Source organism: Filicampus tigris, chromosome 16, assembly GCF_054856515.1.
Source record: "Filicampus tigris isolate MCC_2025a chromosome 16, RoL_Ftig_1.0, whole genome shotgun sequence".
NCBI lineage: Eukaryota > Metazoa > Chordata > Actinopteri > Syngnathiformes > Syngnathidae > Filicampus > Filicampus tigris.
This window is the reverse complement of record NC_141232.1, coordinates 13,174,786-13,191,080: the sequence shown is the minus strand read 5'-3', so window position 1 is coordinate 13,191,080 and position 16,295 is coordinate 13,174,786. Positions and strand designations below refer to the sequence as shown.

Genomic DNA, 16,295 nt, shown 5'->3' with positions numbered 1-16,295 from the left:
CCTTGGCCACCGAGCAAACCTTAAAAGAGACATTTTTTTTTTGCTTCCCCCTTAAAATCAAAATCAATTCCCAGGTGTCTTAATAAAATGCATCCGAAATTATTTCGCCAAAATACCCAAAGGATAAAGAATTCCAGCGTACTTATGTTCTGGATCCACAGCTACAGTATGTTTCTACCGAGTAGTACAGTAAGATCCCATGGATCAGTCTGAATCACTATTACATGGTATACTAGCAAGAGGGTGTGTAAATGGCCAATTTAATTAAATAGAGAAAATGAATAGCAAACCCGATCACAGCAACAGTGCACAGTGTTACGCACGAGCTCGACACTGAGCTTGAACTGTCTGTAGGGCCTTTGTCTCCCTGATGACTCCAAACAGATTATGAGAAGCTCCAGAAGGCCTTTTGATGCCTGGGACTGTCAGTAATGTTTTTCTCCAATGGCCCACACTGTCCCAGGGCATGACTCATCGTGATTATGCCCAACTCACAGAACCACCAAGCACCCTCCACACGGTTCATCCCTTTCAAGCTCTATCTGCCTCTACATCTTTTTTTTTCCCACACTCGCCTCTTTTCAAGCCACTCTTCTTTCTTCTGGTACTCCTTTCTTCTATCTTCCTGCTTCTTTACTTTACCTTTCTTTCCCATCCTTACTCTCATTTCTCTGCTTTTTCCATCATCCTCTTATTTCATCCCTGCCGGCCAGTAAACTCCCATTTATTTTCTTCTCTTATAGCGGCTCTCTTCACCCTCTTTGTCCTTTTCTTCACACACACACAAATAAAGTGAGAGCTCGCACAGCACTTATCAGCTGTACCTTACCATCTGCGAAAACACTAATTTCTCACGACATTTTGGTCTAGAGGCTAGTTAGCGGCGCTATTGTTATGATGGACAATTAACGATGTTGATGTGCTTATCAGCAGAGACATATTGTGGCTGCCCAGTGAGAACCGTGTCACATTTCTGTTTGTAAGGAGCAATTGAAACATGTTCTACAGCAACATATGTCATTCAAACGCACCACAAACAACTGTTGTTACACTGATTCAGCACACGCATCATGTCAAAGCGATCACTGTATGCTGTATTTATGCATTTTTAATCCGACTCGTCCGGAGTGTTCCACGTTATCAAGCAGGCTAAGTCACAGTTTTTATGCATAGACTTTCTGCTGATTTACAGTTTAAAATATTACAGTGCCTCGTGAAAGGAATGAAAATGACAAATTAAGACTTTAAACAAAATCATCATACTGTTAAAAAAAATTGTGTGACTCAGAGAGCAAACATGTTTGCTCAGACGAAGGCGTGGTAGAGAAAGTTTCTGACCGTCGGTTTTTAGCAGTGAGGTAAATAGGAAAAAAAGAACTACTTTCAGACACAAATGCACATTGAAGTGCACGTGATAATGACATCAACGGTCCCTGAAGTGTCAGAGAGCTGCATCCAGCAGAGGGACGCTCACATCTGACTCCAGATATAGCTCATGAACCAGGCTGCCTGCGCAGCGCATGTGTGAACATGTGAGGCTTGTGCAAAAAGAAATCAACTATGGTGTACATCTGTACTAGTAAGTAGATTGTGTTAATGATGTGGGGTTTTTTTTTCACATGTTCTTGAACATGTGTTATTGATTCTTAAAGTATCAAGTTATGCTAATACTATTTTTTACTTTGGGTGCCTGGGAATGAACAAAAATGGAAGAGCTATGCCACAAGATTTAGTGCAGAATATACAGTACTGTGATACCAAAATAGCTTTTCTTCCTTGGTTGCAAGAAGCAAAATAGTAAGTTCAGGATGTTAAAATCCAAACGTGAGAGCAGAAGAGGGAGTGAGACTGAATTTGAGAAGGCTTTGATGCTCATGATGGTGGCCCCCTCTCAAAGGTATAAATGTCAGGTGCCTAACTGTGTGTGTGTGTGTGTGAGAAGCGTGTGTGTGTGTGTGCGTGTGCATGAGCGTGTTTGCCGAGGTCTTAATGTGGATCTATTCCCTTTGTCTTATGACAAACACAAGGCTATTTCTGTTCGATTGCCCAGAAAGAAGAGCAACTGGATGCAGTGCTGCACACTTAACAGTAACAGTATTTGTATTGGCTCTTCTCCTGACATTTAAGAGGCATTAAATATTACGTAGATGTGGTTTAATCGAGTTGGATAGTTTTAAACCATGCAGTACCACTAAAGAGTTGCCTGCAGGAACCATGTCTAAGTTTTGGCGCAAGTGGTCTGAAAGCCATTTTGGTGAATTTAACCAGGGCACGGACAGACAGGTTCTGAGCTTTTTCATGTCATCGTATTTCATTCGTAAATATGACAACAGAGTGCATCGAACCCTCTCATTTCATTGAACGCATTATTATTATTATCATATTGATCATATATATATACATATGTATATCTATATATATTTTTTTTTTAATCATCCCACTTGCCGTGGCACAACTTTGGAGGGAAAGAATTGTGGGGGCGTGTCTCATAGCGACACTAACAAACGTGGGTGGAGGTCTCCAAGTGCTCCTATTCACAGCAATGATCGGTGATCATCCTGTGCATCATCCTTTATTTAAAGGGAATGAGATGAGCCACTTTGATTGGTAGCAAGTGAAATCTGCTGTGTTAACGCCCACAACAGCGCAAAATTTTAAATCTGCCAAGCTTCGCCCTCTTGCAAGCATCTGTAAAAGAGACAAGGTCTACCCTGCCTTGTGCTAGAACATATAGAGACCTATGTTTACGCAAACCCACTGGTTTTTTTTTCTTCATCACTTTTTAGCCTTAGCAAAGCAGTTAGCCACAAAGTATGACGCTCTCAAGGCACCTACATTTGTTGACAAATCAGTTTTGAATTCTCCATAGACTGCACATATTGTTGTAAAGAGCGGGCTTCCTTCCTTGAGTGGGAATCACTTATCGCCATAAATCCATATTTCAAGTAGGTCTTCTGGTATTGTCTGTGAAATGAACCCTTATTTTTCTTCTTGGGCATAGGCTCTTGTGTTGAATTCTCACTGGGCCTTTTCTCAATTGCAAACTTTCCAAATACGTCTGTTTATTTTGCTCATTTGCTAGCTTGTGTATTTAATATTAACGTTACAACTTGACGTGTTTAGAGTCAGTCATAGATTGATGAAACAGAGAGAATCCGGTCACTTTTCAAAATAAAATATTTTTCAGCCTTGGTTAATAAATATACCGGAAGTACTGTACACTTTTTTTATTCTTTCATCTGTGCCGCAGCCCGGTCCTAAGTAGCCTGCGGACCGGTCACGGTCCGCGGTCCGGTGTTTGGGGACCCCTGCGGTAAATGGTGTCATCAAACTCTTTTTCTTGGCTGATGTAATTTTGACCCTTGGAAAAAAATGAACACAGCAGAAGACAATTTAGTAGTATAGTCCGGTGGGGCATGTAACGGTGAGTAATTTAGACCTTGCGGTGTCAGCAGGACAGCCATAATTTACGACAGTAGCCTTAAAAGAAGCCACAGTGAGCCAAGATTGAAACTCAGAACCTCTCAACTGTGAGGCAGACATGCAGAGACATTCCACCATGGAGCCCATTCAATTTTGAATGTTTTTTATTTATGTTTTTAAAATCTGAACAAATTGGAGATCTAATTTGACAGACAAACATAAATTGTGATTCTATACAAAGTATATTCTGAAACTTGACTACCACCTCATTGTATTCTCAAGTTAAATTCTATAATCATTGTTCATTGAAGTGCAAATCTGAATTATAACTGTGCTGAAGCACATTCTCATTACAATTTGAAGCATTGTTAAGGAAGTGGGCTTTCACTGAGCTTAAGTTGATTTAAAATAACACACTGAAGTCCTTGACGCCAAGCACCCAACTTTCTTTCGCTCACTCTGGCTTGTCAACCTGCTAAATGCCCCTTTGTATGTTGCCTATTCACACGCCCTAAGCAGTGGAAAGCTTTGGGCTGTTACTCTGAAGAAGTGTGTGTGTGGATGTGGATGTGTGTGGTAGAGTTACATTGAGAACAACAGCCTGATTGTACTTATATCTGTAGCTACTGTCTACCCGTAATTCAGCTCTGCAATGAGGACTTTTTATAGATTACTCCGTGCAACAGATCATATTCATTATTTTACAGCAGACAATGTTTGGTTTGTTTGTAATGCTTTTAACACAGGCCATCCAGATGTCAAGCTAAAATATGAAGCATGTAATAGCTTTACAGTATGTTCATAAACTAGTTCCACCCAGCAGATTTACAACAAGAAATACGTGATGACTTTTTTTTCAAAACAACAGCCAAACATTGAGATTCTGAATGAATTTAAAAGTCGTGCTGACACTTCAAACTATGCCGCAGTCAGATACTCTTAACCATTTTAAAAAAGTCAAATGATTTTAAACCCTTTTTTGGGGGGGGTTAGCACTGTTAGCACTGGTGTAGTAATGGCAAGGCATGCAAAAGTTTCATTTTATAACATTGTGATGTTGGACCACAAAATTTGCATTTTTTTTAGACTGGGGAAGAATATACACTCTTTATGTAATGCACAACACTGATACTGTACATTATGTATTTTTCCCTGCAATGGGAGTGTCATTTCTTCATGTGGATTGTTTAAATCAAGTTTAAGTGTTGTGGCACAAATCAGTTGTGCCAAATGTGGACAAAAAACATTAACTCTGTACATTTATCTTTCAAAATGACAAAAACAAAAAAAATGTAGACCCTTGCTAATTCGCATGACATTGCACGACCATGATTATTCATGACATAATATTATAATAATCATGAGTCAAACCAGAGGGGGCGAATGACGTGAGCTCACAAAGGCAAAGGGTAGGAGCAATGTACAAATAGATCAGGGAGGCAGGATAAAAAGGATGTCTGATGGATACAGAGATGAAAAGGATAGCAGGAAGTCAGAAAGGTTGGGGCCCTGGATTGATGGAATGAGGTGTGGAGAAATATAAAAGAGGAGACGCTTGGGAGAGAGAGAGAGAGAGACAGACAGACAGACAGAGATGAGGTGATGGTGGGGGGACACTAAGAAACAAAAATGAATATTTTAACATATTATATGACACTAAAATCAGTGGACCGGTAATTCTGGTGTACTAATCCGTGTTGACAGATTATCATGTACAGTAATCCCATACTGGATCACACACATCTGAAGACCAAAGTATGTGGCTATTTCCCACGGTGCTGAGTTGAAATATCTGCTCTAACAATTTCCAACACAGACAACCAGTCACACTCATGTTCACAATAGCAGAGAGAGGAATCTGAAGCCATGCTGTCTACATCTAAGTGAACCAATACACTATCATCTTTGCACTTGCTTCTTTGTTATAAGGCAATATTCTAATTCAAAGATCAAAACATCTCGGGATGAATCCCAATTAGTAACCAACGGGGTTAGAGGTGTGTGCAGTTGGCAGTGGCTCATTTGCAGGACAACTCAAAGCATGAAGAGACACATGAGAACTGTTTTCATTTGTGGCAACATGGCATAATGTTTGCTTTCATGTGGAAAATTGACTTTCTATTGCTTGTCTACAAAACGTTGCGTCTCTGAAGTGCCTGCCCACCATCAAGTGTGCAACTACACAACCAAGTACTTTATCAATTATATGGCTATTTCTAAAACAAATGTGTCTGTGAGCAAGACTTTCTGCTCTACTGCCCCACTTTTAAGAAACACTTAGGGGCTACTTGACAAAATAACCACCCCCTCATGCAAAGTAACTTTGCAGCTAGGCTGGACGAAATGTTAGAGTGAAAGGAGCACTTTGACGTGGCTGCTGGAGCGCTATCATCAAAGCCAAAAGGTAAGCACACCTGCAGCGTTAGTGTAGATTAGCATTAGCTAACGGTGTTATATAAGAGGAATATATAATGTTCACCTAAAATATCGATGTTGGGGTACAGGTATACTATTCATCAACTCATTTTTTTGTTTTTTTTCCCCTGGTAACCAAACCTTTGCTATTCCCTGAAAAATTCCCCTATTCACATTTTCAGCTCAATAAGATGCAGTGCCGTTCTCTCTCTAGGCCTATACTGTATATATATATATAGCAGTTCTAAAATATCAGGTGAATGTGAAGACTGCCTTTTTACTACGATTAGCGTTCCAGCTGTGCTTGCTCCACAGCGTTGTGTGTGCCCATATTAAAGTTCTGATCACCCACATGTGGCTTGGGTCATGACCAGAAAAGTATCTTTGAACAAGCGATTAAACCCCCAGTTACTTGTGATACCTCCTCATAAGTGGGTGAATTGTGTTAAACCCATGTGAGTAACTAAAGGGAGAAAAACACTATACAGGTGAAAGGAAATTTATGTTGCCTCCCCACCATGCCTTTGTTTAGCATTTCTAGGTGCTGTTTTTCTGCATTTTCCCACTGAACCCCCCTTCCCCCAATAAACACCTTTCAGCTAATAGACACCTGGTCGTCTCTGCAACTGAGCAAATCAACACCCTTCGATAAAATAAGAGGAGCTATATGAAAGAACTGAGTACGAGAGAGCGGAGAGTGAGGAAAGGTAAGATAGGAAAAATGTGGAAGCTTGGCATCAACTCATAACATACACGCAGCATGCACAAACAATCAGAGCCAAAAACACATGTTCTGCATGTGTTGCACAGCTGTACACAACTAGCACATCAGCCAGAACATAAACAATTATGCTCATTGGGTCGGGGAAGCCTGTGCTTCGGCGCCATTGGCCAACTAGCTTCAAACAACGTGACTAGCCCAAAGTAACACATCACCTACTGCAGTGATCAAAGGAGACGTTAACTGAATGCGGCTGTGACCGCATACGCAATATACTGTACACACTTGCAACAAGCTAAAGCGCTGTTATCTTGCTAAATGTCAGCTTTAAGGACCAACCATGAAATCTTCAAAGAAAAGAACATTTAAACAGACTGTATGTGTAGTAAGTCATATGCACAAAGCAAAGCAAAGCAGCCAGAAACAACATTCTCTTTTCTGGGGTTCGAGAGAAGTGTAGATGTTACACCACTGGGCTAGGTCATCCGGATAACGGAAGTGCTCAGGAAGCAAGCCACTGCCAGACCGGATGATTATTTTAGAAGGTAGAGAGAAACCTAAATTAAAAAAGGATCTAAAGAATAAAAACGGATACTTGCTTTGTAGCCTTACTTAAGCGAGACTGCCAGTGCGTTTCACCATTGACTCAAACAAAACAAAAAAATAGCACACTTGTTGGAAAAGTGTCTACTAATGTCATATTTCTTAAAGTAGAAGTCAACCCAAACGTATTTGTTTCAGGAATATGTTCCCAGCAGGCCCACTAGTTCAAACACAGCATTCTGATTAATTTTGCGTTTGTGGAATATAAATTAAGCAGCAAAATGCACTCCTTTTAAGCCATCTCTGGGGGCGGCCATTTTGTCTTCTGACGACTGAAAATGACATCAACTGCTCACAACGACCAATCACGGCTGACCTGTTTTCTGAATCTGTGCCGTGATGGCTAGAAATTAGTGGATTAACACTTATTCCACAAACCCAATATTTATCATAACGCCCTGTTTCAACTAGTGGGCTTGCATAGAACATAATCTTGAAAAAAAATATGTTTGGGTTGACTTCCCCTTTGCCCAGCCCGGTGAAACATAATTGGTTCATTCTTAGAAATAAAGAGATGTAAGATATCTCTGACCTTTGATTGTCCTGTCTTTGAGCATTTTTTTTAGCTATTTACAAAATTTTGTTTTTCTGTATTTCAACTTCTTGTGATCGGTCACGTGTTAGCACGAGTCTAGTGCTGTCGAAGCAGACAGAGAAGTTTCAGTTCAGAAAGACAGAATAGCGATGCTCAAAAACGCCAAGGGCAACATTCTGAATAATACAGTGAGGTCTCTTTATTCCTCATCATTTTCTATCCATTTCTCGTTTTAAGGCGGATAAAGTCTCCAGTGCAATATTGCCAAGTTCTCCCAGCTGTGTTGAGGATTAAATTCAGATCTGGTCTGATACCGCCACAAGTTCACTGATCATCTTAAACCAGTCAGTGTAAACACATTTAAGAAGGGCACAAGCTTCCTGGAAAATGAATCTGACCCACATTATTTTATTATCCAAATCAGCATACGCGGCATCCCCACAGCCACAGACAAGTTAGGATGAATTATTTATGTTTGGGCGAAGACGGGGATATTTATCACCTGTTTTAAGTATTGCACTAAATACTGCAATTATTTAGAGTTTATGGTTAATGGAGTAACTAAGCAAAGAGGACACAGAAGAATTGTGAAAGTGCATCCAGCTGAGGGGTGAAAATTTTCGACTGTTGGCAAAAAGTTCTATCATTTCAGGATTCGTCAGGCTTAGCTAGACTTTAAAATCTCATGAACTAATTCATAGTTGAATTGTTCGCCCATTTTTGACCGGCACGAGTAAATCCGTCTTGATTCAGTGAAACAAGATATCACATGATAGGATTGAAGTTTCTTTTTTTTAACACACAAGCAGGGGCATAACAAAAATATAAAAAGATGTACTTCATTAGTTGCTCAGACATAAATTTAAGGTAAATACACAGTAAATTTCGTAGAGTACATTTTACTCTAAAAAGACCAAAATATGGTCCCAGTAAATTTTACAAGGAGAGTTTTTGAGTCAATTTTACTTGTGTTGTACTAGTTTATTTAAAAAAGTCACACAAAGGTTGAGCAACGTACCAACCTGGAATATTCCTTCATAGTGACTCCGAGGACACGATGCTTCACAATCTAGCACACACCTACATACAGGTAGTTCGTTACATAAAAATTCAAAAATAATATGGCTCATCCGTCTGTTGTTTCCTTTGTTACCCCTCTCATCCATCTGTGATTCATTAGCCAAGTCTACAGAGGATTTTGTTGGTATTTTAGGCTGCCTATCTGCGTGCGTCTGCCGTCTGTGTGAGTGACAACAGCACTCACTTGCTGGAATGCTTGCTTGAGCTCCACCGTTCAAAACAGTAACATCAATTCCCCAAAACTTTTTCTAGGGGGTAGCAGCGTGTGTGTGCGTGTACAATATGTGAGTACATGTCCACATAAGACAGCACAGTCGGTGATTAATGCCACCTAATTGGTGCTGATTGAGCAAAAGAAGTCAAACTTTGTTCATATTCTCCCCTTGTGGGTGGTCTTTATGTGCAGACAGAACCACTTATTGCCCTGGCCATTCCAATTTATATATCCGGACAACTGGGATAGAATCCAATACACTACAATGCAGCAGGACTCACACAGAGCATTTGCAGGTGCTGTCGATTCAGAGTTCAAGCAAGATTTCACACCACCGTCATACATGTAGCGCCAGCTAGCATCATATAATTAACTCTGCGTGTATGTTTAGAATGTTCTTCAGCTGAAGGAGGACCACCATCCAAAAGGTCCGTTAAAAGGGAAGAACGTAAGAAGACTATACACTGGAGGCAGTAAAGAGTAATGTCTCTCAGATGTTTTGCCCGGACCAGATATCCCTTGTCTATCCATCTATTCATTTTGTATTCTGTTGATCCTCATTAGACTCACAGGCGAGCTGCAGACTACCTCAGCTGACTTTGGGCAAGAGGCGGGGTGCACGCTAGTCGCCAGCCAATCATAACCTTGTCATTCATCATTAAAGGGGACAATTTGAAACTTGACGTATTTGTTGGCTATTTGTATACAAACAGTTGGGTCTCGAGAGTGTCTGCTCACCCATCAAGTTTTTTATTTTTTGAAACTTGATCCTATAATTAACAACATTGAAACACTACTCAAAATATTTTCAATTTCGTCACCTCTCCTGTGCTTTCCTTCTCCTTGAACTTGCCAGTGACCCATTAAACTAGGATGTTATTTTTGGTACAGCATTGTGCAGATGAGTAAGTGTTGGCGAAAGAGATAGAGAAGCTTGCACAGTGTGCTCAGTAGTCGAGTAATGGAAGAACAGAGAGGTGGAAACGATGCCGTTTAGCTATGCCATCTGTTACATCAGCTTGTTCCCCCTTTCATCTATTTCAGATTTTCCTTACCCATCAGTCATAGTCCCTTCAGTAAAAACATCTACTTCGATGCTGACATATGTATCTTGCGCTTTATTTATTTTTTTCCTTCTTTTGAGTGGCTGCTCCTAACATTTATTATTTTCACCAAAGCAAATTTATTAAAAAAAGAAAAAAAAACTCTCCCTTTTCCCCCTCCCCATCTGTTGTGTAATTCAATCATAGAGGCAGTCAGCAGCAGCAGGAGTGACTGATGATGTTTTGGAGCGAAATGTAGGCAACTCAGATAGGCAGCCCCCCTCTTCCCCACCCTCCACCATAGCTTGTAATCAATAAAACTGCCATATCTTTTCCACACACAAAAAAAGAAACACTCATACACTTTTATTGGGCAGTCTTCAGCTTTGATTTGACTGTTTCATTCGATAGACAGCGACAAAAGGCTTACAATGTGTGTAATACTAATCACAATGTCAGAACTGAACAGCTACATTAAGCATACACCAGATATTTTCAATGGGGTTTCAATTTGAACTCCGGTGGGCAGTGTATCATTTCTCATGCCCCTGAATCGCTCTTAAGGCCCTTTTATACCGCACTTAACACAGCACATGCACTGTTGGGCAACCCAATCACTGTGTATGAGCTGCCTCTGCGTAACTGATGCCATAAATCTGCACGCTATGAGAACATCACACCACGTCCAATAGGAGAGATGGTGGCAGAGTGACAGCCAATAACTAGAGATTATGGTTGAATTTCACATTGAAAATAGTGTGCAGAAAATAGAGGAAAAAGTCACCAATGAGGTGTCTGTCCCAGTGTCCCGCGTTCTGAGACACAGGACAAGCATTGTACAGGAGGCACAGCAATATCCACTACTGTGAATGTACCAAATCGGTTGAAAATGGTAGAAATTTGTGATTTTAGCATTTTGGTCAATGTTTTAACTCAAAATAAAATATAGCATAGCTACACATACACTTGTATCGCGTCACCTCCTCCTCCTCATTATAATCAATTTACATCCAAACTAGTGGGAAAGGGCACCAGGCTACTTTTTGTTCAGTATCTTAGCAACCACAACCAAATATGGGCAAGCTAGCGCTGGGCCACGTCGTCCCTGCATCATCCTGCATTCTGCCAGCAGTCTGATGAATCCTACCATTATCATCTTGGAATAAGGCTCTGCTATCTGGGAAGGGAAACAAAAATCAACTTGTGGAAAAACCTGCTCACGTAGTAGGTCTTCCTCTGACCTCATCTGGGCACTTGATACACCTAGACCTGACAAACGGAAGCAAGTCCAGATCAATAAACTGCCCCCACAAATTAAGCACTAGACATGACCTCTCTTTTTACCTGATGTTCCCATATTTATTTTACATTACGGTTAAAAGTCTCAGCAGAAAACCATCTCATCTGGCACCTGATTGTCAGCATCTGAATTTATTGTATAGTTTAATATAAATAAGGCTGTGTCTCCCATCTTCTAGTGAGTCATAAAGAAAGAACAGGACGGATAGAAAGAAGAAGAAGAAATGTTGGTCTTTGAATTACTGCCCTGACTTTCCTCTCTCCAGCACAAATAAACGTCTTGTGCGGAGGGCATCCGATCGGTTTCGAGCAGTAATATTTTACTGCTATGACCACTAAAGGACAAAGGGCGGATATAGATGGCATCCACAAAGCTGCAATTCTATCATATTTCTCTCCCTGAGGCGTCTAGCAGCCGCCAGAACGCAGTTAACACTGCATTGACTCCGGCTGACAGCATGTGAATCCTTCCACTCTGCCTCTCTGCTCCTTTGTGAATGTGCAGTGGTGTGGATGCAATCATCTGCTCCCCTCCTCTGCCAGCCTCGCATATCAACACACAAAGATGGGCGAGAGAGAAAAAGAGGGAAAGACATTCTATCAAGGGGCTTCGACGTGCATTTGTCACTCCTTCTCTACCGCCTCGCACTTCGGAAACCGACAAAGGAAGGAAGCAGAGGTTGAGTCATAATCCTTTCTCCGTTTCCCCCCTTTAGACACACATTAATAGGGAGAGAGCTCCGTTAAGAAAACTTCGGCCGCCACCCATGATGCACAAACAATGAAACAGACCATCAACGAACGGTGACCTCACATCACACGCATCCACAGAGCCATGACCTCATGTGGTGCAGAGGGCAAGCTCAGTGGCAGCCAACTGATGGCGGCTCTCCAGATGGTGCCAGGTGTGTGTGCGCGTGCGTACATGCGTGCGTGTGTGTGTAAACAGTACGTGACACGAGTAGGAGCAAATGACTTGCAGCGGGACAGAGCCTTTGCTAGACCCTCACACACACACATCGAATTTAAACCTTTATAGTATTCTCCCAATGCTAGATACCTTTCTGTGCCACACATGCACTTATTATCACCACGCACCACACTTGTGTTTCTCTTTTTCCATCACAAACAAGTACCGGTACTCAACACACTGTGCGCGTCACATTTAATGCTTGATGACAAACAGGTTTGCGTTAACGTCGCACTGGCGTTAAACTGCCTCGATTGTTTGTCTGAGACTCTCAGCTGCACTTGGTCATTATTACCTAGCTGCTTTTGCCCGGATCGTTTTCTGTTGTTTCGAGCCAGTAGACCTTTGTACTTATAGCCCTGTGGGGACTGCGCAGGCAATCTGCGGGATATGCTGACTTTTTTTCAGGGTTACAACTAAACACAATATCTATCCACCTATTTTCTGGTGAGCTGGAGCCTATCCCGGGTGACCTTTGTCGAGAGGTGGGGTACGCTCTAAACTGATCTCTAGCCAATCACAATTTAAAAAATTGATAAAATATATATATATATACATATACATGTATCTAAGCAGTGATAATTTGAAATATTAATTTCAGATTTTGTGTGTGTGTGTGTGTTTGTTCTTTTAATAAATGAGTTTTCTGAGAAATTGACATGTTAAACAAGTTAGTGTTGAGCATGAGGTTTTATTTCAAATTTGATATGGGCACCTGACAACCAGCTTCTCATCAAATGATATCACAAGGAACACATACGGGATGGAAGACATAACTTCTTGTATGCTATTCAGTAGACATTCTCGCTTCTATCTATCTATCTATCTATCTATCTATCTATCTATCTATCTATCTATCTATCTATCTATCTATCTATCTATCTATCTATCTATCTATCTATCTATCTATCTCTCCATCTCTCCGGGTATCCGATAATGATTTATGAATTTAAAAACAAATTTGTTGTTTACTTGAAGCCCCTGAGATTTTAAAGCTACATCATGTAAAATTCATAGCTCACTCTCCAGTTTGACGATGGCGCGTATTCTGCCTTTAATGAATGACAAACGTATGCATTAACATGTTACCTACCAAAGCCTCTACTGAAACTAAGGGTACAGCCCAGAAATACGACTACATATTGTAGTAACACAGCATGCAGCAAATAGCAGTTATTTTGCATACCATCGCATTTATTGTCTCCATCTTTGTGCTACAGCAATTTCAGTAAAGGTTCAACATCAATTATCTCCATTTACAAATTTTCATGGTAACTGCTTTACCAATCTTTACTAGGGACTTCATACCAGAGTCATTCTCGCAGGTAGATTAGAAATACTGTACATTCATGTGTGTGATATTTTTGGAAATTACCCGATAATAGCCTCTGTTCATAGTGACCTTGGTAACACGATCCAACGTGAACAGTTTGTAGAAAACAGCCTCAAAAGCTGCTTAATACTTCTTAATGTCTAAGACTGAGGTTCTCTTCTCAATAAACACTTCTCTGCGAACTTGCATCTATTATGCAAAAGCCCAATTAGCCGGAGTAATGAAAACATCTTGCCTTTATTAAAATGGGTGACTCAGAGAGAATCTTCTTCTGGCTCTATTTTATTCAGGAATAACAGTTTTGTTAACATAACACGTAGAAATGTCTAAGAAAGAAAAAGGAGGACTATACCATTAGTTAATACATCAAAACATTTCACAAACAATACTAGCGCCAATGAATATTGTATGATATTCTACCAATGTCACTGCATCATTACAAATCGGGGGGTAGGGTGCCCCAGTACTTTACCGTAGAGCCCAACGCTTCCATTTCAAATGTTATCCTTTCAATGTACTTTGCTAGCATGTCCATTAGGACATAATGTTGCTATTGCAGAATGGAAGAACTGCTCGCTGAATGCTCTGAAGTACTGTTTCCATTCCAGGCAACAAGCTTCAGTAGTTAATACTTCATTGACAAGGCCACTGCAGCCAATTCGCCACCAATTGCTTTAATACGTCAACAAACATCCATCCATCCATTTTCTGAGCTGAGTATCCCCACAAAGGTGAACTCCACACAATCAATATAATTGTTATAGTTGTTGTCTCCATTTTGCATTTTCTGTTTTAGAATAACAAAAGTAGGCATGTTTGACTCTTATTATTCACATGGTTATGTTTAGACTGAAATGGAAATAATCCGTTTTATGAAGCCTTTAATTTGAGCATTCGGATCAAACACAGTTTCATTGACAGGAGCAAATACATACAGTAGAGTGAACAAATGAATATACTGTCATTTGAATAGCATTGTAAATGTCCCTATGAAGAAGAATCTTGAGAAATAGCTGCCTAAGTTTAGATAACTACCAACCAATGAAATTTATTAATGGCTTTAACATAATAATCTACATCAACTTTAATTGACAAAGAAATGATGCACAGGTAATTATGCACCTTCTGCCATCTAGTGGAAGAGCATTTATTAGTTCTGCCTGTCATTATACGTCACTGTCATGGATAAATGAACAAAAATTATTTGTAGTAAGTCAATAATTTTCAGACCCATCAAGGAAATTGGATAATCTCCAACAGTGCACGTGATGATGGCTCATTACACACAACTGGTTAGGAATCACTGATCTACGGAACACGCTCTCTCTCTCTCTCTAGCAAGACTCTGTTGCCCACACATTAGAGTGGGATGTGGACGTGGAATCTTGCTGGATGCGTAAGTGCTCTTGCAGAAAATAATCAACATGGAGCAGGGTCATACAAGGAAGCAAAACATGTATGTCCTTGTGCATCTACATTCCTTGATACAAAACAAACCTATACGTACAGTCAAAAGGCCGAAGCTGTCATTTGCGAGACTGGGGTCAAACCAAACCCATGCACCCCTACACACCCCAATTCTGCTGCATTACATTCACACTCAAACTATTGATGCACACACACCTCGTAGAAACACCTGCAATACGGTGTGACTCTCAACATTTTCCAGCCTCTAAACGAGATGATTGCGTGTGACGTATTGTGGACACTAAATTAGAATGCAATTCCTTACTTGCTTTCCCTGGCCGGGGCCTTTGCAGCAGCTTCTGCACGGTGAGCAGATCCTCGGTCTTCACCGCCTGCAGCAGCTCCTGGTCCTTCCCCATCTTCCGCTCTGAGACGTGCTACTCCCGCAACATCCTCCGACAGAGGGGCATTTCAGGCCGGCCTTCCCATGCGGAGAGTGCGCCACCACTAGCCTCCCTCCCGCCTCCTCCTCCCCCTTTCTCGGTCCCTGGCTAGACGAGACCCCTGGAGCTTTGGTGTATGATGGTATGAGACAGGGCAGAATATGAGGGGCGAGGGAGGGGTGCACTGGGAGGGAGGGATGCTATCGTAAACCCCCCCCCTCCTTTGCTAGATGCAGCACCGAGAGATGCAGGCGGTACTGGGAGGTGCTGGGCCGCTCTTGAGACCGCTGCCGTCGCGAGGTGGAAAGTCCACGGCTCCCTCGCGCCCCAACAGGGGAGACGAAAGGCTCCCCACAATAAGATTCTCCGACTGCAAAAAACAGCGGTGGCCTTCGTCGAGGACATTAAACGTCGTGTCTACATATATATATCGCAATTTACCGCATCGCGGCGGTTGACGCGTGGAAACTGCGATGAAACAGGTCCGTGCTCTGCGTGGTAAACAGGTTCCAGGGCTGCAGCAGCAGCCATCGTTCCGCGTGCGCTCTCGCTTTGGATTTGGTTTCCCCAGCGTGGGGGTAGGAGGAGAGAAAGAGAAAGAGGGTGTGAGGGGTGCGTATGTGTGTGTGAGGAGGGGAGTATGGGGAGGGGCGGCAGATGGGAGGGGGGGATGTGGGGCGGCCCACGCAAGCTACAGCTGTGCCAGCTCGTGGCGCTAATGTGCTTGTGAGTCGTGTTGCAACAAAGCCGGGACAGAGCCGGCGCGAGGTGGTTTTCCCGCCGACTTTTCCTAGCCTGTTTGTTATTAT

The 16,295-nt window shown here is 41.6% G+C and overlaps 1 protein-coding gene across 6 annotated transcripts in view; it reads right to left on the bottom strand.

Moving 5' to 3' along the window:
• Window positions 1-16,070, bottom strand: part of caskin1 (CASK interacting protein 1) — a 76,345-nt gene extending 60,275 nt beyond the window's left edge. For all 6 annotated transcript variants that reach the window (XM_086054735.1, XM_086054736.1, XM_086054738.1 and 3 more), the window contains exon 1: window positions 15,369-16,070. In XM_086054735.1, coding sequence (XP_085910861.1) covers window positions 15,369-15,462 — 94 coding nt within the window. In that variant the 5' untranslated portion in view covers window positions 15,463-16,070. The remainder of the gene's footprint in view (window positions 1-15,368) is intronic.
• Between the last annotated feature and the right edge of the window lie 225 nt (window positions 16,071-16,295).